The sequence below is a fragment of the Artemia franciscana genome, chromosome 5 (genome assembly GCF_032884065.1).
Source record: "Artemia franciscana chromosome 5, ASM3288406v1, whole genome shotgun sequence".
Taxonomy (NCBI): Eukaryota; Metazoa; Arthropoda; class Branchiopoda; order Anostraca; family Artemiidae; genus Artemia; species Artemia franciscana.
The window spans coordinates 43,633,088-43,660,536 of NC_088867.1; the positions used below are offsets into that span (position 1 = coordinate 43,633,088).

A 27,449-nucleotide genomic window follows, 5' to 3' on the forward strand; every position below is an offset into this window, starting at 1 on the left:
TCTTATATTGGGATATAGCGGGAAAATGATCAGAAATATCACTAACCAGCACCAAATTATCTAAGACATCTAGTGACGAAAAAATATTATCGATAAGAGACGCTTGTCTTTCTGTAACTCGGGTTGGTATACAAACTGAGGGTAGTGTTCCCGAAGAGAGAATCATTGACAAAAGATCAATAGTTGCAGCAGAATTTTGATCCAGCAGGTTGAGGTTAAAATCATCCATAAGGATTAGGTCATAGGGATGTTTTTGGACTGAGTCCAAAACTTCTTCAGAATTTTCAAAAACGAAGGAATAGATCCACTGGGGGACCTATAAACCAAACCCACAACTAAATACTTACGCATTGATTTAATCTCAATAAATAGGGATTCAAAGATTCCTTCCTTATTTCTGCTCAAACCATATCGGACATCTGTTTCCTATTCAACCTCTCCATTGTATATCCTGGAATATCTAGAAGGATATCCTTTGTTGAATCCAGGAAAGTTTCACATAATCCTATAACATCAGGAGTTCCATCACTAACGATCCGTTTCAGCTCATCAAAAGACGAGCAGAGTCCCTGAATGTTAAGATGGAACACAGAGAAAATATCATCTCGTTTAGAGGAGGCAGAACCATTTAATTGCGAAACATACTTACTTTTAAAAGCCGAATTAGAATCATTATTCATCTGATTTCTACTTCCAATTGAATTATTAATAATATTTTCAAAATCTAAAGGATTATTTTGTAAATAATGTAAACGATCCCCCAAGGAGTTGATACCAGCCTGGCCACTACTCATGGTGGATGGCAGTTCCGCCCCACGACCAAGCCCACCAGACCACAGGTATAAGGAAAACATATAAGGAAAGAAGAGTAAAAAATAATATAATCAATGTATTGATAAATAATGATAGTAAAATCAAGGTAAGAATAAATAAGAAAAAAGGGAAAGAGAAGAAAAAAGAAACAAGAAAAATCTAAGAAATAAACAAATAATCAGCACTGGTAATATAAACCATTCATTCATAAACATAATAATAATATCACCTAAACCATTATCATACATTAACCTGACACCAAGGAGTACTCCTCCCCATGCCTCTCCCATTGAAAAGTAAAAGCACCAAAACTCACAGTAAATGGGTTTGTTCTAATACTATAATGTTGGTGCAAAAAAAAACAAATAGCAATACAATAAAAAAGACGCAATATTTGCTGTAGCAGAAGATACCATTATATAAGTCACTATTACTGCATCGGACCAAACTAACTCAACAAATAATTCAAGCAATACTTTTTTCTTATCAAAACACAAAAAGTGTCCGGGCTTCCACAAACTCACTAAACAAAAAAAGAAAAAAAAATTATTCAGTCATGTAATCCAGTCCATAGAATTGCCTCGGCCATTTCCTTGCCTTCGCTGTCGTTGTGTTTGAATCAGGCTACTAATATCTGGTGGGATTTCATCAAACAAAAACATTTCCACTGGCCCTTCCTTAAGGCGACGAATACATAGAGATGGCGGCATGGATCTCGCATTCCAAGTTTCAAAACCTGTTTTTTTACGAATACTGGTTCGGATAGCTAAAGTTTTTTTCGAACTTCTCGAACAGACGGGGGAGAATCATCGGATAGAAAAACATTCTGATTGCTTATGATAATTTTTCCACGATGATTTTGAGCCTGTTTTAGAACTGCCACTTTCAGCTCCCTGTTCTCCATGATAACCTTTATCAGCTTTTTTTCAGGCTTAACATCAGCTATCGTGTATTTGGGTACCTCATGGATTCCAATGCATGACCAAAATTATACTATCGAAAATCGCCTTAGCGTTTACAGTATCAATCGCTGTCACGTTCCATACTAGAATATTTTAATCAGTTTCTTTACTTTCCAGCTTCATCATTGTATGTCTTAGGCTAGATAACTGCGATTTCTGTAAAGAATTTTCATCAACCAGCACAGAAATGTGGTTCTTCAAATAATTGGTTTCTACCTCAAGGCTGATCACTTTAGGCATAATACCTTCCACCTCCAATTTCGATTCCAATACAGATTCTTCGATCTTAGAAATCCTTTGATCTAATCCTTTAAAAATTAAAATTCAGCTCATTTAACGTAGTTGAATTTTCTTTAACAGTCTGTAAAACTAGACTCAAACTATCAGCTAGTGATTTCAATAAGATTCCTTCCTTAGGACTGGATGTGAGAAAAAACTCGTCAGACTTTTCCTTCTTCCTCTTTCCTCCCATTATACAAAATAGTAATTGAACTCCAAGAAAAAATAGACTACAGAAATATACTACCACACAAAACTCCTTTAATTACTCACTTTGCGTAATATTGGCATCTGAATCTATCAAACAGTTCGTGGTAACGAACTGTAGTAAGGAGCGACCCGGCTCAATAGCAACCGAAACTCTAAAAAATGGAATTTTTGGAATCATTCAAATCCAAAAAATGGAATCTAAAAAATGGAAAAATAGAGAATTTCAATGAAGAGTTTCATTGAGAGTTTCGGCATTATTTTCTAGCGTTATTTGAAAAAAACAATGAAAAAATAAATATGAAAAGTTTTTTCTACTGGAAGTAAGGAGCAGCATTAAAAAAATTTACAAAAAATTTACGCATATGAGGGTTCAACCTCCTCGTTATACCTCACTCTTTACGCTAAAGTATTTTTTGTAATTTCAACTATTTATTCTACGGCCTTTGTGATTCAGAGGTCATTCTTAAAGAATTGGGACAAAATCTAAGCTTTAGTGTAAAGAGCGAGGTATCGACGAGGTTTGAACCCCCTCATATACGCAATAAAAACATACGAATATAGAAGTTCGTTACGTAAGTTAATTCGTAAGTTACGTATATTTTTACCAATGAAAACGTTTGTAAAAAGTTAAAAGTTCTAGTTGCTTTTTTAAGTAATCAAAAACTTGGAGGGCAACTAGGCCTCCTCCCTCACTTCTTTTTTCTCAAAATCGTCTGATTAATTGCAATTAATTAATATGCAAATTTCGTTTCAATTATTTATGTGCGGAGAGCCAAGATCAAAACATGCATTAATTCAAAAACGTCCAGAAATTAAATAAAAAAAAACAAGTTTTCTAAATGAAAGTAAGGAGCAACATTAAAACTTAAAACAAACAGAAATTACTCCGTATATGAAAGGGGCTTTTCCTCCTCAACGCCCCGCTCTTTACGCTAAAGTTTCTTACTGTTTTAAAAATAGAGTTAAGAGAAAGAGTCAAACTATAGCGTAAAGAGCGGGCGTTGAGGAGGAAAAGCCCCTTTCATATACGGAATGATTTCTTTTCGTTTTAATGTCGCTCCTTACTTTCATTTAAAAAAAACTTGTTTTTTTAATTTAATCCAAAAAAAAATCGACAGCAAATTAACCTTACTGAACACTAAATGAACGGTCCGACGCAAAGTAGGAGTATTTTCCTCGAATGCATTCTTGTTTTATCAAAACTTTGTGAGAGTAAATCCGGTTTAAGATGTTCACTGAATGAATGCTATATGTGAACTGATTTAATCACTTTGTTCTGTTTTGTTTGAGTAAATTTATCATCTCACTTCATTCTATTTGTCAGTCCTGGTTGAACTTCGTTGAAGTAAGGATGCCAGGGCTGTTTAAAAAAAATTATAAAACGGTATTAATTTTAATTCTCATATTTTAATGTAAGTTTATTTATATTTTTTTTCTCTCTCTTTTTTTCGTATTGTGCTGAAGACGGCCCTTGGACATAAGGTTGAAATATTCACAGGATGGATTTCCACTGTCTTGAAAAGATTTTCCCTATTGTTTCTATTTTGTGTTTGTTTGAAACGGTAAATCTTGGAAAACGCTTGGAGTGGAGATATCGGGATGAAACTTGGTGGGAAGAATAAGCACAAGTCCTAGATACGTGATTGGCATAACCAGACTGAATGCACTCTCTTTGAGGGAGTGGGGGGTGTTAATTCGGAAAAATTAGAAAAATTTAGGTATTTTTAACTTACGAACGGGTGAACGGATCATAATGAAATTTGATATTTAGAAGGAATTCGTGTCTCAGAGCTCTTATTTTAAATCTCAACCAGATCTGGTTACATTGGGGGGAGTGGAATGGAGAAACCGGAAATCTTGGAAAACACTTAGAGTGGAGAGATCGGGGTGAAACTTGGTGGGTAGAATAAGCAAATGTTTTAGATACGTGATTGACGTAACCGGACTTGATCTGCTCTCTTTGGGGGAGTTAGGGGGTCCAGTTATTTGGCGAGTTTGGTGCTTCTGGACGTGATAGGACGATAAAAATTGGTAGGCGTGTCAGGGACCTGCACAAATTGACTTGATAAAGTCGTTTCCCCGATTTGACCATCTTGGGGGCTGACGGGAGAGGAAAAATTAGAGAGAATGAGGTATTTTTAGTGTACTGATGGGTGGTCGGATCTTAATGAATTTTGATATTTAGAAGGACCTCGTGTCTCAGAGCTCTCATTTTAAATCCTGACCGGTATTAAGCCTCTGAATTTCCTTTTAAATCAATATCTCGATTCTTAGAATTTTGTTAGAGCTCATGCCAAAGGCTCTTAGCTCTTATTTTATTAATTTTCTAATATTTATTCCAGTGTGTTATACTCTGTACAGATTTAATTACGGAATATTCCATTTGGTTTAAGTAGTAATCTTATATTAAGGCTGTATAACCAATATTTTCCCTCATTTAAATCGACTATAGATAAGCATAAAAAATAATAGGCACTGAAATTAAGGTTGTAAGATTCCTTTGTATTTAACTCTTCTTCTTTATGCAAATAACCCTTCTACCGCTTTTTCTTCTTAATATGAAACTCTTCTTGTTTATACAAAAAAACCTTTGACTGCTTTTTATTCTCCAAATGAAACTCTTCTTCTTTATTAAAAGAAAACCTTCTACTGCTTCTTCCCCCTTATATGGAACGCTTTTTATGGCGCTTGGTATTCACCTTGGTACTGGACGGTTAATTCGGAAAAATTGGAAAAAATGAGGTCTTTTTAACTTACGAACGGGTGATCTGATCTTAATGAAACTTGATAGTTAGAAGTATATCGTGTCTTAGAGCTCTTATTTTAAATCCTGACCGTATCCGGTGACATTGAGGCGAGTTGTAGGAGGAAACCGGAAAACTTGGGAAACGCTTAGAGTGGAGAGATCGTAAGGATACTTGGTGGACAGGATAAGCAAAAGTCCTAGATACATGATTGACATTCCTGGACCAGATTGGCTCTCTTTGGAGGAGTTGTAGGGGGGGGGGTATTTCGGAAAAATTAGAAAAAATGAGGTATTTCTAACTTCGAATTGGTGATCAGATCTTAATGAAATTTGATATTTAGAAGGATCTCGTGTCTTAGAGTTCTTATTTTAAATCCTAGCCGGATCCGGTGACATAGAGGGGAGTTAGAGGAGGAAAACGAAAATCTTAGAATACTCTTAGAGTGTACAGATCGGGATGAAACTTGGTGGGAAGAATAATCACATGTCCTAGATAATTTGTTGACATAAAGGGATCGGATCCACACTCTTTGAGGGAGGGAATTCGCTAGTTTGGGAAGTTCCAGATAAGCTAGGACAATGAAAGTTGGCAGGCGCATCAAGGACTAGACCATACTAAATTAGACATAGTCTCTTCCCCGATTCGACCATCTGGGGGAGCGAGCGAACAAGATAGTTGACAAGAATTTTATTTGCCGACAAAACAAAAGATTGTTCTTCGTAAGTATGGCCTGTGATATAGGGTGATGATTCTCTCTTAGGGTACGAGAGAATCTCTTCGAGAGATCAGGGAGCTCCCAAAGTGGCTAAATCGCTCAAATGATAATCCGTTTGAGCTGTTTTTTAGTGTTTTCCTAGCAAGTATGCTAGAACCGTTCTAGGGATTGCCCTTTCCTGAACTTTAAATAGAAAAAAACAAAATTCATACTTTTTGGAGATTTTGACCTGACAAAAGTTTAATCAAAGCTAAATATATCTATCGTCAAACCAGAACATGACAAGTTAAATGGCTTTTCAATAATTTCCAGAAAAGTGTGTGTCAGCTTTTAGTCTTCTGTCATTTATTCAGGTCACTTCTCCAAGCTCTGAAAGTTATGACAAGACCACCCAAAGCATGGACGAAACAGGGTGATCCTTTAAGGCAAAATATTTCCTTCATTACATATACTCCGCTTTTCCCAGAATTTTTTCTAACTGTAAGAAAAAAATGGGATTAATTGTCTTTTTAAGCAAAAGTTTCGATTTTTACCAAAATGATTTAAATTTTGCACTTCAAAAGTTTAACAAAACTTTTTAATAAATGTTCATTTAGTTTTCAGAATTTATTTTAAGGAAAATTTGCCCTCAGCAGTTAGTTTCTAAGCTCTGTTGTCTTAGTTATATATAAGTTAAATATGAGTGTAGCTGCCTCACGGGGGAAATAAGATCGCTTAACTTTAAAGAATTAAAGTACTTGTTGATTTTTTGAAACCTTTCCTTGAATAAATTACCTATGTGTATAGAGTATGGTACTAAATTCTATACATTGGAGGCTAGCTACCATCCACTCGAGAACATTGGTTAGACAAAATACACCTCGTCGTTCTTGTTATACCTTGTAAATCAACTAAAAAATCTTTCCAGCAAAAAGGGAGACTTGGACCACTGAATCATATTATGACCATTACCCTTATGCGGGGCCGTATCTGAAACCTTTCTCAAGGGGAGAGGTTACTACAACGAAGAAAAGGGTGTTTACTCCTGTTAAAATTTGTTTAAAGGTTTGAAATGAGGATTTTTTTAGTCTGAATTCTTATGGTTAATTTTTGAGGCCTAGAGACATTTCGGGGAGGCTGAATCAGCTATTCCCTCCTTCCTAGACACAACGTTTCCCCTAGGTCAAAATACTGTAAAACCTATTTTCTGGGTCTGATGCTTGTTTAGTTTCTGTTTTTTAATGTTTGATCCACCTTGAGAAGGTCTTAACTTTCTTTTTGTACGTTTATTCATCCTTTTTTTTGCTGCAAAACTACAAAAACTTAAATATAGATATTTGAAATCTCTGAATTTCAGTTCTTATTTAAGGTACGTGTGAGCAGCCCTGCTTAAGGCCTTTACATCTGAAACCAGGAGAGCCAGCAAAGCCAGTCTGCACTTTTTGTATATCCAGCTTAAAAAGATTGGTAAGTACAGTATCTTCTATTCCGTAGTCACCAAACTGATTGGTGTACCGACTTCCTAAATATTAAGTTATGTAGTAGCACTGCGCTAGGCTCCACTGCAAACACACTGGGAACCCTGTCTGGTGAATCTAAGCTACTTACGTGCCTAAAATATATTTGACGGCTGGGAATGATTTAAAGCTACCCGTATGCATTTGGCATTGACAAAGTATTGGTTCTGGATAGAATTAAATACCCCGTTAGGAGGTGTAATAGATAAGGATCAGGAATGTGGCGGATTCAGCCGAACGGTGGTACCCTGGGCGCCTCAATATTTTTTCTGGTGCCATCATTCCTTTTTTTTTTTCTGTTTTTACTCTTTTCTTAGAGTAAATTTGTCACTTTGGTCAACTATTAACACCTTTGTCTTATTGCCCCCTACCTCCTTGAGATTTTGTTCATTGGCACACTTGTCACATTGGGCCTCTCCTAATATCTTAATGCCAAGAATCGTAACATATATACTGCCTGGCTTTCACTACACTGTAAAATTATTCGGACATCTTTTTTATGCGCTCCTAGCATTATTTATAATGATACATTCAAAAATTGACCTAAACAATCAACATTAAAGGATATCAAATTGTGTCCTTGATTTGGTTGGAAATAGATCTTTAACACATCAAAAAACTAAAGCAGCAAGAAGGAAGGTCTTTCTGGGGGAGGAGGAAGGGCCAAACTATTTTTTCCTGATTTGCAAAACCATACAATTAAGCGCTTTTGGATTGCATAAATAAGAGACATTTTGTATTGTGACTCTCTAATCCTAAATAAGGTGGATATTTTTGAAATAGAATCCTGGCTAGAATTAAGTCCCAAAAATAAATTCATGTCTGCCGGGAACAATTTGAGGGAGGGAATCCTGTGTATATTCTCTTGCTAGTCTCATTTACTAGTTTCATTTCGATTCGATTTATTTATTTAGCAATCATTTAGTAAGATTTTCCTACTCTTTCCTAAACTCATGAAAACTTCTTTTGTTTCTTGTTAGTGTTGCTATGTTAGTGTTAGACCTGTTGCTATACCGTTTGGGTAACTTCCCAGTCCACTTGTTAGTGTAGACCTGTTGCTATGCCGTTTGGGTAACTTCCCAGTCCACGCACTGTGATGTGTCCCGTTTCTGACCGAATTTTTCTATGGCTAAGGCTTATGTTATTTATACTGTGGCTAAAGTTCTGGTTACGTTACAGTAAAAATTTACAGTATGGCGAAGGTTCATGTTCTTTGTGAAACATTTGTTAAGAACCTACAGCTGTAACTTTATGCTGTTGCATTCAGTAGTTTGTGACCTAGCCATAAACCAAGTGCAATTTTGATTCCGGTTAGTTTTTTTTTTTGTATGTTGTCAGCGTATTTTTCGATCCGGGCAAGATACCCAGCATATTTCAAAAAAAAAAATAATTCAGTGGAAGGATAAAGCCAAATTTTACCTATTGAATGCCTTCCAAACTGTCCCCATAAGTTGAATAAGTAGAAAAAGAATCTCTTAAACTCATGAAAACAGCTTTTGTTTCTTGTTAGTTGGCGGGAGTTTTTTTGTGTGTGTCTATTTCTTTTTTCCCATTTTTAAGAAAACTTATGCTATCAATTGTGGTTTAAAATACTTTTACATATAAATGATAAATATATTGCCCACTTTACGTAACAACTTATACCTGAAATGTAAGTTTATAAACACATGTTTTTTTTTGTTTTTTTTTTAGCAACCAAAAGGTCAGTTAATTTGCATGGAGATACATTTTAAATCACATAAAGTTCTTTTACATTTAATTTGAAACTTGAGAATGTCTAAGATCAGTGCCAAATATGTTACAATTGCTATACAAACTGTAAAATGACAGTAATAACGATCTGAAATGGGCTGGCAAAACATCTCTGAGACAAGTGTGTCGCCAGTTTGTGACCCATCTCACTAGGGTAGTATAGAGTAACAAGGAATTTGGCTGCCCTGCACAATATTTATGCAGCCCTTGATAATGCTCAAAAACTAAAAAAGCTAAAAAACTAAAAAAAACTAAAAAAGAAAAAAAAAACTAAAAAAGGAAAAAAATGAAAAATAAAGGAGAAAAACAAAACTAAAAAAACGAATATATATACAGACCGGGACACCGGGATACAAATGACGACCGGGACAAAGGGAATATAAATGACGACCGGGAGGACACAGGGAATGTTCGATTAGCAATCACCATCAACAAAGCTCAAGGGCAATCATTAGAATCATGAGATATAACTAAAAAAAAACTAAAAAAGGTAAAAATCTAAAAACTAAAAAAAAGACCAATTCAAAAAAGAATGTATATACAGACCGGGACACCGGGACACAACGACCGGGACACAGGGACACAACTACAAAGGGGACGCCGGGGGCACAGGGGGATATATAAATGACACCGGCGACGACCGGGACACAGGGAATATAAATGACGACCGGGACACAGGGACACAACGACAAAGGTGACGCCGGGGGGGCACAGGGGGATATATAAATGACGACGGCGACACAGGGAATGGTCGATTAGCAATCACCATCAACAAAGCTCAAGGGCAATCATTAGAATCATGAGGTATAGATCTGAATACGGATTGTTTTCCCATGGACCATTATATGTTGCATGTTCAAGAGTCGGCAAACCTGACAATCTATTTATATGCACAGACAATGGGACAGTAAAGAATGTTGTATATTCGCAAGTTTTACGTAGTTAAAAACATATATATATATATATATATATATATATATATATATATATATATATATATATATATATATATATATATATATATATATATATATATATATATATATATATATATATATATACATATATATATATATATATATATATATATATATATATATATATATATATATATATATATATATATCTATATTCACAGGTGGGACATAGGGACACAGCTACAATGGCGCGTAACTAATATGGCGCGTAACGACTTACGCGCGCGGGGGGGCTTGGGGGGGCGCGAAGCGCCCCCCGCCAACTAGGTGTTGGGGTGGCGCGAAGCACCACCCCAACAGCTAGTATATATATATATATATATATATATATATATATATATATATATATATATATATATATATATATATATATATATATATATATATATATATATATATATATATATATATATATATATATATATATATATATATATATATATTTATATGAGTGTAGCTCCAGCATTTTTTTTTCGGTGGAAGTCGAGTCCATGTCCGGAGACTATACAATATTTTCTTATGCAAATTATCGAGGGGTATTGCCTCCCTCTCCCTCTTCGCCAAACGATGCCACTGTACATATATACTCTATTGAAACAGGCAATAATCGTGTATTTATGTATGTAATTTTTTTTTTCAAAAATGGCTCCATTTTTTTATTTGCAAAATTGACATCCTGGGATTTTCCGGTCCGAAAAAAACCTTCTAGATCCGTCACATATTTGAAAAAATGAAAAATGACGCTTTGGTTAGAAAACATGGGACAGCGATCATCGGAACGAGTAAAAAACTAGACCTACGTTGCCCGGGCAACGTGAAGTGTTGAGGCAACCTTTGTCCGGCTTCGCCGGTTTGCGAAAGCAACACTTTGGTTTTGTTTCTTTGCTATCGATCAGTAATCACATGATCAAAGGCTATCCCTCAGCGTTGAAAAAACAACAATAAAATAGTATCGAAAGAGGGAACTAAATTGACTTTGCAGCCAGTTGAACTTTATCCTTTTTAATCGTAGACATCGTGACGGATGAAAACTCGGAACAATATCTTACATAATCTAATTGGTATTATAAAGCTATCCCTAACTTTTCAGGATCAAAATACCATAGATGACATTCTATTAATTATTTATAAAACTATCTCATTATTTTACATTCTCGAATGTAACATTTACATTTACATTTACATTATCGAAGTTTTTAAACGGTTTGTTCAAACAAAGAACACAATCAGTTTTCACATGACTAAAGGCTATTCATCAGCGTTGAAAAAACAACAACTACAAAATAATATCGAAAGAAGGAACTAAATCGACTTTGCAGCCAGTTAAACTTTATCCTTTTCAATCGTAGACATCGTGACGGATGAAAACTTGGAACAATATCTTATATAATCTAGTTGGTATTATAAAGCTATCCGTAACTTTTCAGGATTAAAATACCATAGGCGACACTAATTATTGCGAAAACTACCCCATTGTTTTGCGTTATCGTTTTTACCCGCTGCGTAAAGACTTCATTCTATCAGATTTAAAGAGATAGACTACAATGTGCACCAATTTGCACAAATTTCTAGCCCAAAGTGAACAGATTCTTACTTCCAAGTCCCTCTCCCGTAATAGACATCAAGTTCACCGGAAACAAATAAATGGGTACACCAATTAGCAAAAGTTGCATACCCCTCATCGCTGAAGATGATTGTAGCCCAACAGAAGATTATTATTTACAAGTCCCCTACATGTCTTACCACTGGAACCAAATTGGATTAACCATCAAATACACCGGAAACAAATAATAGGTACACCAACTAGCAAAAGTGGCAAACCCCTCATTGCCGAAGATGATTATGAGCTAACAGCCGTTTCTCGCCCAAAGTGAACCGATTCTTACTTATAAGTCCCTCTCCCATGATAGGCATCAAGTTCACCGGAAACAAAATAAATGGGTACACCAACTAGCATAGTTGCAAACCCCTCATCGCTAAGGTTGATTGTAGCCTACCAGCAGATTATTACTTACAAGTCCCCTACATGTCTTACCACTGGAACCAAATTGGATTTACCATCAAATACACTGGAAACAAATAATAGATACACCAACTAGCAAAAGTTGCTAACCACTCATTGCCTAAGGTGATTATTACCTAACAGCCAACTGTTGCTTACAAGTCCTTTATATGTCTCACAATTTGTATCGCCCTAGATTTCTTTTCAGTGTGTACCTTACTACTGAAGTTGTCAACCCCTTGAAACTTTAACTGGTATACCTCATGAAGGAATTTTTGTACCACAAAATGGATGTCATATACTTTGATCAGCTCATCAAGAGCTATCGATTGCCATCGAAAAAAAATTCTATCTGTCTTAGTTCAAAAGTTGATTTTTTTTGCCGTAGGCCAACTTTCTAACGTCACCACTTAGAAAGGAGCAAAGGATAAGTTCCAATTTCTTTAGCAATGAGAGGACTTTTAAAGTTTATTAGGCACATCTGATACCATTTCTCTACTGCAATCCCAAGTCCGAAAAACCGAATGATAAACTCAGCTGAAATCACGAACGGAAATGGATAGAAACAATAGATGGCAGCACTTGCGGACCCGTGGGAAAACGCCGCATTTTTGCTTCTGTAAGTTTTTCTATTTATCACTTAAGAAAGATATATTGGCTGTGGGGCCGAGTAACTGCCGTATATATTTAACACTTATTTTAGTCCATCTTCAATTTGAAAGTGGTGCCTGCCTGCTTGCCTGCTAGAACGGAGCTTTTCACTCGAAAGCAGAAACATGCTTTGATGAGACGAAAGTTTGGCTGCACAACTTCACATACTCCTCTCTGATATAGGCTATATAACTCCACTTCACTTTGCACACCATAGGCTCTGGCTCGTGGACAAGCAAAACTATCCTTTTTGGCCCCAGGCAAGAGCTCTGCGGAGCTTCCAAAATGTAATGTCATATTCATCAATCCGACCTGAGGTCCACACTTCCGTAAAAACCGCAAAGGATCGACCCTTAATAGTTTCCAGGAATAAGCTGAGATCGGACACAACGGAAAAAAAAAACAGGACAAAACCAAAGTGTTGCTCTCGCAACACAATGAAAGTGTAGAATAAGGAATTTTACGATTAGAAGACATGTGACAACAAGAGTCAGAACGCATTAAAAATGAAAGTGAAGAATATAAAATTATGCAAATAAAACATACGACAGCGAGTATCAGAACGAATCAAAATGAAAATGAAAAAGAAATAAATACTGAGTTAGAAGAACAACGTTGATGTACTTTATAGACCCCGATAAAGCTGCTGAAAAACTCCTTTAAGTCTATATCCTTTATTCTATATCCTTTAAATTATGGGATGCCTCGTAACGTAATGGATCTCTTGGAAGAAATATTGCGAGAAACAAACAACTATCCCAAAGGTTACAAGAAAATAAGAGATATGGAAGATGATGAAAATCAACATGCTGCTTCACTGGAACAACAGCCTCCAAACGGGCAGCTCATTTTCTCCGAGCCAGGTTGTGTTGATTATAGACGGTTCTATCTCCTGCATGTAATGAAGTATGCACCGTACTTACTTTTAATGCTGCTCATAGTTTCCCGTCAAATGAGATGGTTGTAAGACAATGTTACTAAAATGAAGCACCGATGTTACCTAAGTATGGGTTACAAAATATGGATCAGTTGTCGCGGTCCCTTGCAAATTCAAGCTTGTCATTTCAAGGGAGAATTCTAATTGCTAAAAGTGATTTCCGACAGTGTTTACTAGTTCAACTCTGAAGCAATCGCATTGAAACATTTGAATTGTCAATAAAAAAAGTCATCTTTGGAAGTATTTCAAATATTTTTCCTTAGAAAAAAAATATGCGGGACGATACCGAGCCGGAAGCATTTGTAAAGTATGTCCTGGGCCTGAGAAACGGATATCTTCCCAAAAGTGACTTCAGTGAAATTGAATTACCGAAAGATATAATTTCCAGTGCTATTTCAATTGAGGAAGTATTTAGAGACTGTTTGCCAGACCAAAATTTCGATTAATGAAAGATCGTGTTGTATATATTGTTTTGTCTTCTTTAAAACTGCCATATAGACATTTTTGGCCCAGGAAAGATCTAAATAGGTGACAAATTTAAGAAAGAATTCCCATTATGCCCAGGATGGTTGTATCTAACCTATTGTGACGCCACGACATCAAGAAGAATTTCACATCGTCCATGGTTAGAAGACAAGCGACAATGAGAATCAATTTATTAAAGCCTGCCGCGTAGCCATTCTGGTCTATAGGTATTATATATATATATATATATATATATATATATATATATATATATATATATATATATATATATATATATATATGGAAAATATATAGAAGAAAAAATTGCGAAAAGATATAGAAAAAGACATAGAAAATCTAAGAATTTTTAGAAAAACGAAAAAGGCAGTTGAAAAGGGCCAGAGAGAGGGATTTTTTTTAATAATTCTTTATTTACAATAAATGAGAACATTTGATCAAAGTACTAAAGATTTTACTCAAAGAAAAAAACCTAAAAAAATTAAATATCACGGTGTAAAGTAAACAACTTCCTTGCGACAGCCGGAATTGAACCTCAGACCTGTTGCTTTCCAGGCAAGGTTGAATCCACTGTGCTGCTACAAGGTATTTTATATGAATATTCAAAGTATAGTTCATGAGAGATAAGTGGCTCGTCTGTGATAGAAAATGACATCATAGCCTAGAAAAGTAACTGTCACTGCAAAGATGATGTTATACAATCATCGGGTCCATCTTTCTCAACGCCTGTTAGGAACGTTATCAGTGAATGTTCCCTCTAAAACGCCGAATCACCCAAATTCCAAACAATTATTTGTCTACGTTTATTTTTTCCCATGTTTTCAGCTAGATCTTGACGGTAATTTTACAAAATTTTCCTTTCTTCTTTGTTTATAAGAAAAAACGTGATCGTGGTATGTACTTTGTGGTGCTAAACACAATATATTCTATCCAGGGTAGTCATTCGATCATTCAAGACTTTTCTTAAATGACCTCTGAGTAATAAATTTTTGAAGGAGGTACAACATATATACATTGTTCAATTGGGAATAAGGAGGAAAATTTGACCCCAGAGCTCAGCTTTGGGCCTTTCTGTTCTAGATGCTCAAAATCATAAAGAATTATGAATATTTCTATAGAAATAGTATTGGAAGTTGGAACGGCCACATACTGGTATTTATTCTAACATACTGTTGCTAAATACCAAACCCGAACTGATGATTAATTGTATCAGAAATGCACAAACACAAAGAATGGATAGCAGGATTCTGAATTCCACGGCTCTGCAATGTTTTTTCTCAGTATCTTTACACAACCCTGACTTCAGTAAAGTATGATACGTCTACCTCTCTACAGAAATGTATCTATAAAACCTCTGTTTTTAATGGATCATTTATATATTTTGTGGCCCTGGATGCCATATACACTGGAGCCGTATACACGTATCAAGGTATTGCAGTAAAAACCTGTTTAGGTCTTTTGAGTGTTATCATTGGTGATTATTAGGGGATGTTTAACGAATCGTGAAATGGTTCAAAATATTTTTTTGTTTAGAAGAAATTATTTATGAGCGGTTGAATGATTTTGACGTATAGGAATATGATTCACCCTAATAGTCTCCAAATTACCTTTTAGTATCTATTTAATCGCCTTAATTAAACTGTCACCTGTTAGTCTAAATAGGCAGTGGTAGGTAGCTCCAATATGTTTTCTACATAGCTTCCCACTGTGGATAATACCACCCTCCAGAAAACGTTTAAGAGTCTTAATGGGGCAGTAAGAATTTGAATAAGTGTCAACGTATTCTAAATTCTTAAGAACCTTAACACTTCGGTCATTTATTTTATTGGCTGAGAAGTTTTGGGTTTCAAAGACAGTATATGGAAAAAAAAAAATTCTAGATGGAAGTGGCAAGCCTAAAAGATTGAAAGCCTACGTGAAAAGGTATTTTCCTAATAAAAAGATCGACATGCCTGATTTTTTGAAAAGATCTCTTTATAATATTAGGCAATTGATATTAGTTCCAGAATTTTAGATATATATATACATATATTTTTTAGCGTTCGAGCAAGCTTGAAGAAATGCCACCCCGCTACACAGAGCCAAGCACAGCAACAAGTTTTCAGACAATCCTTTCTTCATCTTCTTCCCCAAGCTTTATTGATTCAGTCACTGATTTCTCCTTTACACATTTGTCGAATAACAATTACCCCATTAATTTTTCTAATGTATATTTTAAATAATTTCTTTAATATTATTTTGGGAGTTACTTTTCTGACAGAGTGCCTAGTTTAAATAGAGAATTATTGTCAAAAGTATTTCTATAGTTTTTGATTGTTATGTTTTACGAGAATAAAATGAGCGATTAATTATTTTCTCTATTTTTTTTTTCTCCAAGGATGAATAGCAGGCAGACGATTTCAGCCAAAAGACAATCTTATAAATATAATTAGCATTTTAGTTTTTCATGGTCTTTGTAACATAGTAGGATATAAAAAGTAATGTGCTTAAAATATCTGAACCTGCCTTACGCCTCCCTACCCTTTTTTATAGAACAAAATTTGTAAAGCAACTGGTTCGATAATGTTCTTTAAATATTTTTTTGTTTTGTGAGAATATGCAAATAGTGACATATCACTTTCTAGAAACATTGGCAGGAGGATGATTAACAAACTACGAAAACATTTTTATTGATGTTTAGTAAATTATATATATATTATTTCATCTTTTTATGAAAAGGAGAATAATTCCCCTTATGCATCGGCTGCTTGATTGTTGTATTAGTGGCAACCAAAATCTGGTGAAGATGACAATCAATCTTCAGACCCCAGAATCAGAGAGCATTCAAAGAACAACATCTAAAGTCTCGCCAGTAGAACCAAGTTACCCCAAAAAATTATTACGCTAAGCAACAGAAGACAATCACCTCTCATCAACCTTTTGCTTAAACCTTGTTTTGACCATCTCTCGCAAAATCACTGAAAAGGTTGGATTATCGTATTATCTCAGTCTGTTTTGGGGGTGAGGATCCATCTTTCCTTGAGTACTATTGAGCAATGCTTATGTTTAATGTGTCATCTCTTATAAAATTAAATAAAAGAAACACGTTTTTTGAAATGAAAGTAAGGAGCGACATTAAAACTTAAAACGAACAGAAATTACTCCGTATATGAAAGGGGCTTTTCCTCCTCGACACCCCGCTCCTTGCGCTAAAGTCTTATTCTTTCTTGCAACTCTACTTTTTAAAACAATAAAAAACTATAGCGTAAAGAGCGGGGCGTCGAGGAGGAAAAGCCCCTTTCATACACGGAGTAATTTCTGTTCGTTTTAAGTTTTAATGTCGCTCCTTACTTTTTTTTCAAAAAACTTGTTTTTTTTTATTTAATTTCTGAAAGTTTTTGAATTAATGCATGTCTGATTTTGGCTCTCCGTACATAAATTATTAAAATAAAATTTGCATATTATTTCTTTTTTTGGCTAAATGGCTTTCTCTTAGTTTTGATCAGACGATTTTGAGAAATAAGGGGTGGGGAAGGAGGCCTAGTTGCCCTCCAATTTTTCGGTTACTTAAAAAGGCAACTAGAACTTTTAATTTTTAACGAACGTTTTTATTAGTAAAAAATGTACGTAACTTAAGAATTAACTTACGTAGCGAACTTCTATATTCGTATATTTATTATGTATATGAGGTGGTTTGTTCCCTCGTTAATAACTCGCTCTTTAAACTAAAGCTTAAATTTTGTCCCAATTCTTTAAGAATGACCTCTGAATTCCAAAGGCCGTAGAATAAATAGTTGAAATTAATAAAAATGCTTTAGCGTAAAGAGCGAGGTATTTTGAAGGAGAAGAACTCCTTGCGTAATAATCTCTGTTCGTTTTAGTTTTAATGCTTCTCCTTACTTTCAATTGAAAAAACTTTTTCATGTTTATATTTTCATTGTCTTTTTTTTAATAGTAATGCTAGAAAATCCTGCGCCCTTTTCATTGAATTTCTCTTCCCCCGTGAAATATTCCTCCAAGGGAAGATCCTCCCATATAGCCCCCTCCCCTGAACCCCACACCCAAACCAAAAAAATCCCCCTGAAAACGTCGGTGCTCTTCCCAGTAACCATTACTGTATGTAAGCATTGGTCAAAGTTTGTAACTTGCAGTCCCTCCCCCAGGGACTGTGGGGGGGGGGGGGGTATGTCATTCCCAAAGACATAGTTATTATGGTTTTCGACTATGCGGAACAAAATGGCTATCTCAAAATTTTGATCCGTTGACTTTGGGAAAAAAGAGTGTGGGAGGGGGCCTAGGTGCCCTCCAATTTTTTTGATCACTTAAAAAGGGCGCTAGAACTTTTCATTTCCGTTAGAATGAGCCCTCTTGTAACACTTTAGGACCACTTGGTCGATATGATGACCCCTGGGAAAAAAAAACAAACAAACAAACAAATAAACACGCACCCGTGATTTGTCTTCTGGCAAAAAATACGAAATTCCATATTTTTGTAGATTGGACCTTGAAATTTTTTCTATAGGGTTCTCTGATACGCTGAATGCGATGGTGTGATTTTCGTTAAGATCCTATGACTTTTAGGGGATGTTCCCCCTATTTTCCAAAATAAGGCAAATTTTCTCAGGCTCGTAACTTTTGATGACAAAGACTAAATTTGATGAAAATTATATATTTAAAATCAGCATAAAAATCCGATTCCTTTGATACATCTTTTAGCATCGAAATTCCGTTTCTTAGAGTTTCGTTTACTATTGAGCCGAGTCGCTCCTTACTACAGTTCGTTACCACGAACTGTTTGATACGATCGGTTATGCTGTGAAAATGTTTACAGATTAATATCAAACACATTTTTTCAAAGGAAGGTGTTTGACCCTTTTTCAGTAGACGCTCTTTCGAAAACGTTGGAAGATCTGAAATCAATCGATTATTTTTCTGTGTTTGATTTGTTTTAACTTTCATGTTACTGGCTCACTCTTAATCAAGGAATTTTTCTGGTAGAAATTTTTCTAAGTCTCTGTCATAGAGATTTACAATTATAGTATAACCATTCAATATAGATGTATTTAAGTAAAATGCGCTTTTGAGTGCATAAATGAGCATTTGCAATATTCTTAATTTGGATATTATGTCTTCTAAATTCTATATCGTCGTCCTTGTATAGCCGTTGTAAAATATTTCTGGAATAGTTTGCGCTTCAGACAAAATGATAGATAAAACAAGTTGTATATATCTTTGAACTCTTCAAGAGCCCATCATTCACTTAATAATCTTAGAGAAAAATGTCAAAAAACTCTTTTAGTCATAGTTCAATATCGAAAATCTTATAATTTTGTGGCATTGTCTCGCTTTTGACTGAAAATCAATTAGAAAAATTTTAACAAACAAGTTTTCATAGGAACTTGAGGAGCCAAAATAAAAGCAAGGACGAATATATATAAGGTTTTATTACAATTTTCAGTTAAAATGAGCAGAAACTCCTATTGATGAATAAATGAAACTCAAACAAACAGAAATTATTATGAATTTTCGGGTCAAATACAAAGACCAGATACTTAGATAGGTGAATATCTAATGAGGGAAGCGGGCTTCTATATATTAATTATTTTTTCCCGAGGCCAATTCGTACGGGAGGGGGGTTGTCGAAGAAATTTCTAATGGGGTCACTCAATTGAAAACTGAAAGTTCTGCTGCACTTTTTAGAGTAAAAAATGATCAACCTGCCCCCCTGGTGCTGTTTAGATGACATCTCTAAATACTGATAATAACTTTGAGATTGCCACTTTGCTCCCTCCAGGGATGAAACAACCCTTACAACTCCAGGGGCAAAGCCTGTAAATTATGCAAGTTGCCCATTGCTTGTATATAATGTCTACTGTTTAGGAAAGAGAAAATGTTTGATGATTGATGTATCAAAAAAGACTAAGGATATTAAGGTGAAACTTCAGTGGATTTCAAGTGCGACGAAGAGCTAAATCAAAAGACACTATATACATACAGATTATAAAAATGACGTATCTGCAACATCTTAGCAACAGTTAAGGGCAATAAGTTGAAATTTTCAGGGCTACTACCGCTAATATCTACTGTTTAGGAAAAAGGAAATGTTTGATGATTATGTATCGAAAAAGACTAAGGATATTAAGGTGAAACTTCAGTGGATTTCAAGTGTGACGAAGGGCTAAATCAAAAGACACTATATACATACAGACTATCGAAAGGACGTATCTGCAGTATCTTAGCAACAGTTAAGGGCAATAATTTGAAATTTTCAGGGCTACTGCTGCTACTATAACTGCTACTCCTTTTACTTCTACTACTACTTTAGGTGTCACTAGCCAAAACCTTTTTGTGGGCTGCAGCCAATAGAATGCATGAGTTTGTCTTCCTCCTTGGAAAGCTGAAGGAAAGAGAGGGGAAAGGGACTATTGATTCTTGGCTATAGTGGAACTACAATCAGCTTAAGCGTTTTATTATCCGTAGTCAGAGCTGCTCTGATCGGTCCACCTTCAGCTGCCTTTTTTTGCGTCAGTCGCTGAATAGATTAAGTGCACTGTCACCTATAAATTTTGATAATTCCACAATTAGATTTTACTCTTTTTTTGTTGATAATTTCTTCAACCGCATCAGCCTGCCATAATGTAAAAAAATGTAAACGATCAAAAATGGGGTTTTTTAGGCCAAACGAGAATACTAAATAAACAAACAAAGTGAATGTTTCGAGAGGACAAGAGCCTCTCTTCTTTAGTGTGAAACTAAATGATATATTCAATGAAAGTGCCGAAGAAAAAACAAGCGTGAAAAATCTATGTGAAAGAAACGAAAAACCAATAAAAAAACAAAAGATTAAAAGATGAATAAAACTCAATAAAAACCAAAAGTTACAAGAATTAAAACCGAATACCTAACAACCATGAAGTGAGTCATTCGTCATTATCCACAATTTGCAGAGAATCCAAAAAAAATATGAGCTGTCATCGATGGATACTAGCGAACAACTGAGAAATAAAAGAAAACAGTCATTCAATCAAAACAAAACGAACCAGCAATTAAATAAGTTTGAGAACTATGTCATCTGATTTCTGATTCTAATAATTACATTCCTTGCAGTCACCATTTGCGACCTAACGGGTTGTTGACGTGTTTGATTATATGATTGGGAAGGTGGATCAATGTTTATTTTAGGGACAATTAAAGTATCGGCTTCTCTTTTGAGAAAACCAAAATATGACTCATTTATTCTTAAATCACCGGAATCTCTGTTCAAAGCTAAACATAAATGTTGTTATTTAAAATTTCAACAGCTTCCCTGTGTGCTGGACAGTACCTTTATTATATGAAATTAAACTAGCTTGGTTAAATACAATATGTTCCGGGTGATCAAAGATGTGCCCTGCAAGGGTAAAGTCTAAATTTCTTGTTTTTTCCGCTTTTTAAGGGTGTTATTAGTTGAGATAGAATGGTGAGTTAATCTATCTGTAACCCGTTGGTCAGTTCTTCCGATGGGCCAGAGACCACACGAGCATGGAATTCTGTAGACACCAGAGTTTTCACCTTTCGGGATAGGATCTTTACCTTGATAAATTTGTGAACTAATAGTTGTACTAGGTCAAATATTTAACTGGGAATTTTACTGGGCTTAAGTGCAAATATTTTTTTTTTTATCTTTGGAAATGTGTCCTGAAACCCCTTTTACGTACTAGAGACCAAGGTAGACGGAATTATCCATTTGATTTGTGTTAACTGTGTAGCTATCTGATAACTTTTTGATACGTGTTTCAATTACTGAATTTATTAAACTAATTGGATAACCATTCCCAAACAAAACATCCCTAAGGTGGTCGAGCTCAATCTGTGGTGGTTGAGTCTAGAAAACGTGGTGAACAAATTTGCAATACTCTATCGACTAGAGAAGTGGCCATTCCTCTTTTAACGCAGGAAAATGATTTGAGGAATAATTTAAGTAACGGTCACTATGCGTAGGTTTTCTATATACCCCACACTCGAAACATTTCGGTGCACCAGAACATCCAAAAATATACTCCATATTCGAAACATTTCGGTGCACCAAAACATCCAAGAAAGGAAAACGCCTATCTGCCTCTGATTCCTGAGAAAATTTGAGGTTTGGATCCAAGGAGTTAAGCAAGTAGAGGAAAGACCTAAAAGATTCTTCACCATGCTCCATCAATAAAAAACATCTTCTTTGCAACGAACCCAAAACTCCGGTCTACAAAGACTTTGAAGTAGCCCTTTCTTCAAGGTCCTCCATGAAGGTATCAGCCTCTATTGGTGAAAGGGTGAAAGGGTAATATTTCTGTTTTTAAAAAATTCTCGATGATGGAAATAAAAAGAAGTTCTGCTGCAGAGGGCTGTAAGTGAAAGAAGTGTCTGATTCGGAAGTGTAGATTTTTCAGATATAGATGGGTTAGAAGTGAGTTTTTACTAAAAAATCGGTTCGGCCTTTTGGGGATCACAATTGGTATACCATGAATCCGCATTAAAACTTCCAGTTCTTGTAGTTGGTTTAACTGAAACCTGCTTTACCTTTGAAATGAAATCAGCAGGATTTTTAACAAAGGATTTTTGAGCCTGAATTAGTGGGTGAAGTACAACTGAAGAGAATTTTCCTATTTTTTGTTGCAGAAGAATTAAATGAGGAAACAATAGGTCGAAGTGACTTACCTCGCTTATGAATTTTAGGAAGACCATAAAAACGAGGGGATGTGCTGCCTCGTGGGTAGAACCTTTTCTACAATTGATATACGATCTCACCTTTTCTTTTTTGATAAAAAACTCTTTTTGGACTTCATGAAAAAAAATTTCTGTGGAATTGGTAGCTAATTGTTGCAGAATCATTTAACATCTCTCTCTATTTTTGGTCATAATTTTTTGAATCCAATATACAACAGTACTGCCTTTATCTGCTTTGGTAGTAATCTGGAATGATCTTTATGTAATGAGTGTAAGACTGATTGTTCATTTTTACTATTTTTTTTTTTTAATTTTGGATCGTGAACAAAAGGCGAATCCAATCAGGTTTCAGCAAAATTTTCTCTGGTCTCGGAAATCTCACCAACCTCCACACGAGAGTCATAAAGCGCCCCTTCTGTGTTCGTGATAATTTTCCTACAAAGTACTTTTGAGTGGGCTAGTGAAAATTTCAATCCTTTTGACAGAACCTGATTTTTCTTTGTTGTAAGGGCTTTGGAGCTGAGATTTATCACAGCAGGATCATGAGATATTTTTTGGAGAAATTTCAGAAAAAGTCTTTGTCTAGAAATGCTAAAATCATGCTGAAAAGAATTTTCAGCAAGAGCCTTAATTTGGTGAAAATCACCATAAGAAAGCGTGCATAACATTATTTCGCTCCAGCCTGAAAATATCCTGATTCAACCGGTAGCGCTTTCTTTTGCAAGCAATACCCTATACGTTCTGTCAATTGCTGTTTGTTGTGTGTGTTTAAGTGAAGTGTAGGTCGCATTGACTTTGGTAAAATATGTTTTTTTTTACAATTATGGAGAAAACACTATTGATTAATCAAACTAGCCTTTTTTTTCTTGCAGGAGACATGAATATAGTAAATAGGAGACATGAATATAGTAAATACTCCCCATAAGAATGACGAATATAATTCCTTAAATACAGTTCTGAACAAAACCTTAAAAAAAGATTTTTATTCAGTTTTTGTAGGTTTGTTCTCCACTTTTCCTTGGTTCAGAGCTCGACCACCTTAGGGATGTTTTATTTGGGAACTGTTATCCAATTAGTTTAATAAATTCTGTAATTGAAAAACCTATAAAAAAGTTATCAGATAGTGACGCAGTTAACACACACCAACAGTTAACAGTTAACACAAGGGAAGATCCCGTTTAACTTGGTCTCTTGTACGTAAAAGGGGTTTCAAAATATATTTCCAAAGATCTAAAGAAAAAGAAACTTACACTTATTATAGACCCAGTAAAACTATCAGTTCCAAAATATTTCAAGGTAACGACCCTATCCTGAAGGGTGAATACTCTGGTGTCTTCAGAATTCCATGCTCGTGTGGTCTTTGGTACATTGGAAGAACTGACCAATGACTTAAGGATAGATTAAATCAGCACTGTACCTTAATTAACAATATCCTTAAAAAGCGGAAAAACAAATTTTTCGACTCTACCTTTACAGAACATCTTTGATCACCCGGAACATACTATATTATTCAACCAAGCTAGTTTGATTTTGCATGACAAACGTTTTGTCCAGCATTATATTGAAGCATTTGAAATTTTTAAATGCCAGAACTTACGTCTAGCTTTGAACAGAGATTCTGGTGATTTAAGAATAAATAAGTCATGTTCCAGTTTTGTCAAAAGAGAAGCCGATACTTTAGTAACCCCTAAAATGAACCTTGAACCACCTTCCCAATCATATAATCAAATACGTCAACAACCCCTTAGGTCTCAAAGGGTGTCTGCAAGGAATGCAATTATTAAAATCAGAAATCAGATGACATAGTTCTCAAACTTATTTAATTGCTGGGTCGTTTTGTTTTAAGTGAATGAGTGTTTTATTTTATTTCTCAGTTGTTCGCTATTATCCGTCACTGGCAGTTCACATTTTTCTGGATTTTGTGTAAATTGCGGATATTGGCGAATGAATCACTTTGTGGTTGTTAAGTATTTGGTTTTGATTCTTGTAATTTTTGGCTTTTATTGAATTTTAATCATCCTTTAGTTTTTTGTTTTTTTCATTGTTTTTTTTTTTAAATTGACTTTTCGCGTTTGTTTTGTTGGTTTTTTCTTCAGTACATTTCTTCAGTATATTATTTTGTTTCGCGTTGAAGAAGAGAGGTGGTTTTCTTCTCGAAATATTTGCCTTGTTTGTTTATTCATTATTCTCATTTGGCTTTGAAAAACCCCGCTTTTGATAGTTTCCATTTTTATATCTTTTTTTTGCTTTGTTTAATTTCCCCGGACAATTTTGAGACGGGTATAAAAATTAGTGATAATTTAAAGAAAATTTTGCCATCTTGACAAAGAAGCAAATTTTAACGGTCTAGCCTTGTCAAGAAAAAATTTGAATTGATTGTGGTCAAATCAAATGTAAATTGTGTTCATACCCTGAGCCAGGATCTAAAATGCAGGAGAGGTTCTATTACTATAAAAGCGGATAAGAGAGTGGATTAGACCCTTTATTGAAATGTATTAGTTTCTTGATTGATGCATTGAGTCGAAGAAATATAATTTTTTGTGTCATGCTTGAAACCGAAAAGGATTTTGATTCTTTCAGGTCAATTTTTCGTTGTGTAACTTGGCCGATCTTCGGTGGTGGAAATAATTCTCGATTCTGAGATTTATTTGAAATCCTGTTTATGCCATGATATTAGAATTGGTTATGAGCACTTTTGGATCGTTGCTGACAGTAAAGATGTAAACGTTATCAGTGTTTATCCCGTGAATAAAAGTAAATGTAATTCGCAGGTTTCAAAATTTCCATTCTTTCAGAGTAACCTTGAATATCCTAGGGATAAATTTTACTTTTTCCCAGTTAAATGTGCAAATTTTGGGTTAAAGGACCATGCATCTTTTAGTTTCTGCTGCCTTTTGATTTGCAAGTACTAGAATCCGAAGTGTTAGCTTTTATGACCGTTTGCTAATTTCCCTGTTGTCTTTCGATTGGAAATGAGTTCCTAGAAAAATAGAAGCTTTTTGCAATATTTCGCCAGCTAATAGGACTTTTTTTTTCTAGCGAGAACAACATCTCCTTCAGTATTTTTTACAATTTCTAATCAGTTATTTCCTGGATGTACTGCTTATTCTGTTACTGCTTTACCTGCTGACGGACACCGTTCATTAGAGTTAGTTATTTTATTACGTAACATTTTTGAATTTCATTTGATTTCATTTAATATTTGTTTTATTGTTTGTTTTATATTTAATTGTTTTTGATTAATTACTATCTTCCACTAGATTTTTAGAACTAATCAGTCAGATTTCAAAATGCGTATTGAAAATTTAGCACTTCTATTCACATGATATCATATTAATTAAATATACAAACGTTGAGCGATTTGCATTGCAAGGTTGTAGCATTTGGCTGAATTCGTTATTTTTCACCGACCAGCGACATCTTAGATTTTTTATTTGGGTAATAGGAGCCCTTGGGGTTTCGTTTTCTTGTACTGAAATAGTTCCTTCTCATTTAACAATGCCATTTTAAGCAAAGATTCGTAGGACTTTAATTTTTTCATTCCTCTGTTTGGTTGCATGAGATGAGACGTAAAAACTAGGTGATAAGCATTTTATAACATTTCAAACTTCTTTTTTCTCCTTAAATTAAGAGAGTATGCTTTGAATATTTTAAGCTCCTACTCGCTTTCCCTCTAAGCACTCGTAATATATCCTTGGAAAATATTTAAATAATTTAAGACAAACTTTAGGCGGTAAATGATAAGAGCGAGTGTCCTAGTAAAAAAAAAGAGCTAAATATTATTCATGTGACAGTAATCGATTTCCTTTTCCTTGAAAACAGTTGAAACTTACACATGTCATTGTACTTACTCATTTTTCTATATCTTATTTTCATTTTATTATATATATATATATTTATATATATACATATATATATATATATATATATATATATATATATATATATATATATATATATATATATATATATATATATATATATATATATATATATATATATATATATATATATATATATATATATATATATATATATATATATATATATCGTTTTAATAAATGCGCTAATTACTCCTAATTTTTTTGTATTTATGCAGCAAATAAATTTTATTAGTAAGGGAGATTACAAAATCGTTATGTAAACGATTGAAAACAGTGGAAACTTACACATGTCATTGTACTTACTAATTTTTCTATATCTTATTTTCATTTTATTATATATATATATATATATATATATATATATATATCGTTTTAATAAATGCGCTAATTACTCCTAATTTTTTGAATTTATGCAGCAAATAAATTTTATTAATAAGGGAGATTACAAAATCGTTATGTAACTACATGCTAATCTCAGATAGGGTTACAAAGAAACGACTAGATTTCGAACTAGAATGGTCAGAGAAGCTGTTACTAGGGAGGAAAAACGACCAAAGCTGACTAGGCTTAAACTACAGTCAACTGAAGTGCAAGGTTCCAAGCTATCAATAGTCAACTAAGATAATTTTTGTTCAGAACGCACCCCTTGTAAAATAGCGCTTGATTTTCACTAAGTATGACTTGCAATTTATATTTTTCCTTCCATTGAAACAATTTTTGAGAGAAACAAGAATATTGCATTTGAAACATCAGCCATGATAAAATAGGAAAAAGTATAATTTTTTTTTCTGCAACGTTTGTTAATTACAATGTGTTTTACACTTGCCTGGTGGAGGATAATAAACTAGTGACATCTACAGCAATTATACTA

The 27,449-nt window shown here is 34.5% G+C and overlaps 1 protein-coding gene across 1 annotated transcript; it reads left to right on the forward strand.

The window, feature by feature from the left end:
- Nucleotides 1–7,074: 7,074 nt before the first annotated feature.
- On the forward strand, nucleotides 7,075–16,375 carry LOC136027458 (transcription factor 15-like; the record flags this gene model as incomplete). Its single annotated transcript, XM_065704744.1, is given in 2 exon segments — nucleotides 7,075–7,172; nucleotides 16,064–16,375. Coding segments are annotated over 2 exon segments (281 nt in total), but the record flags the coding sequence as incomplete, so codon positions are not given.
- Nucleotides 16,376–27,449: the final 11,074 nt, after the last annotated feature.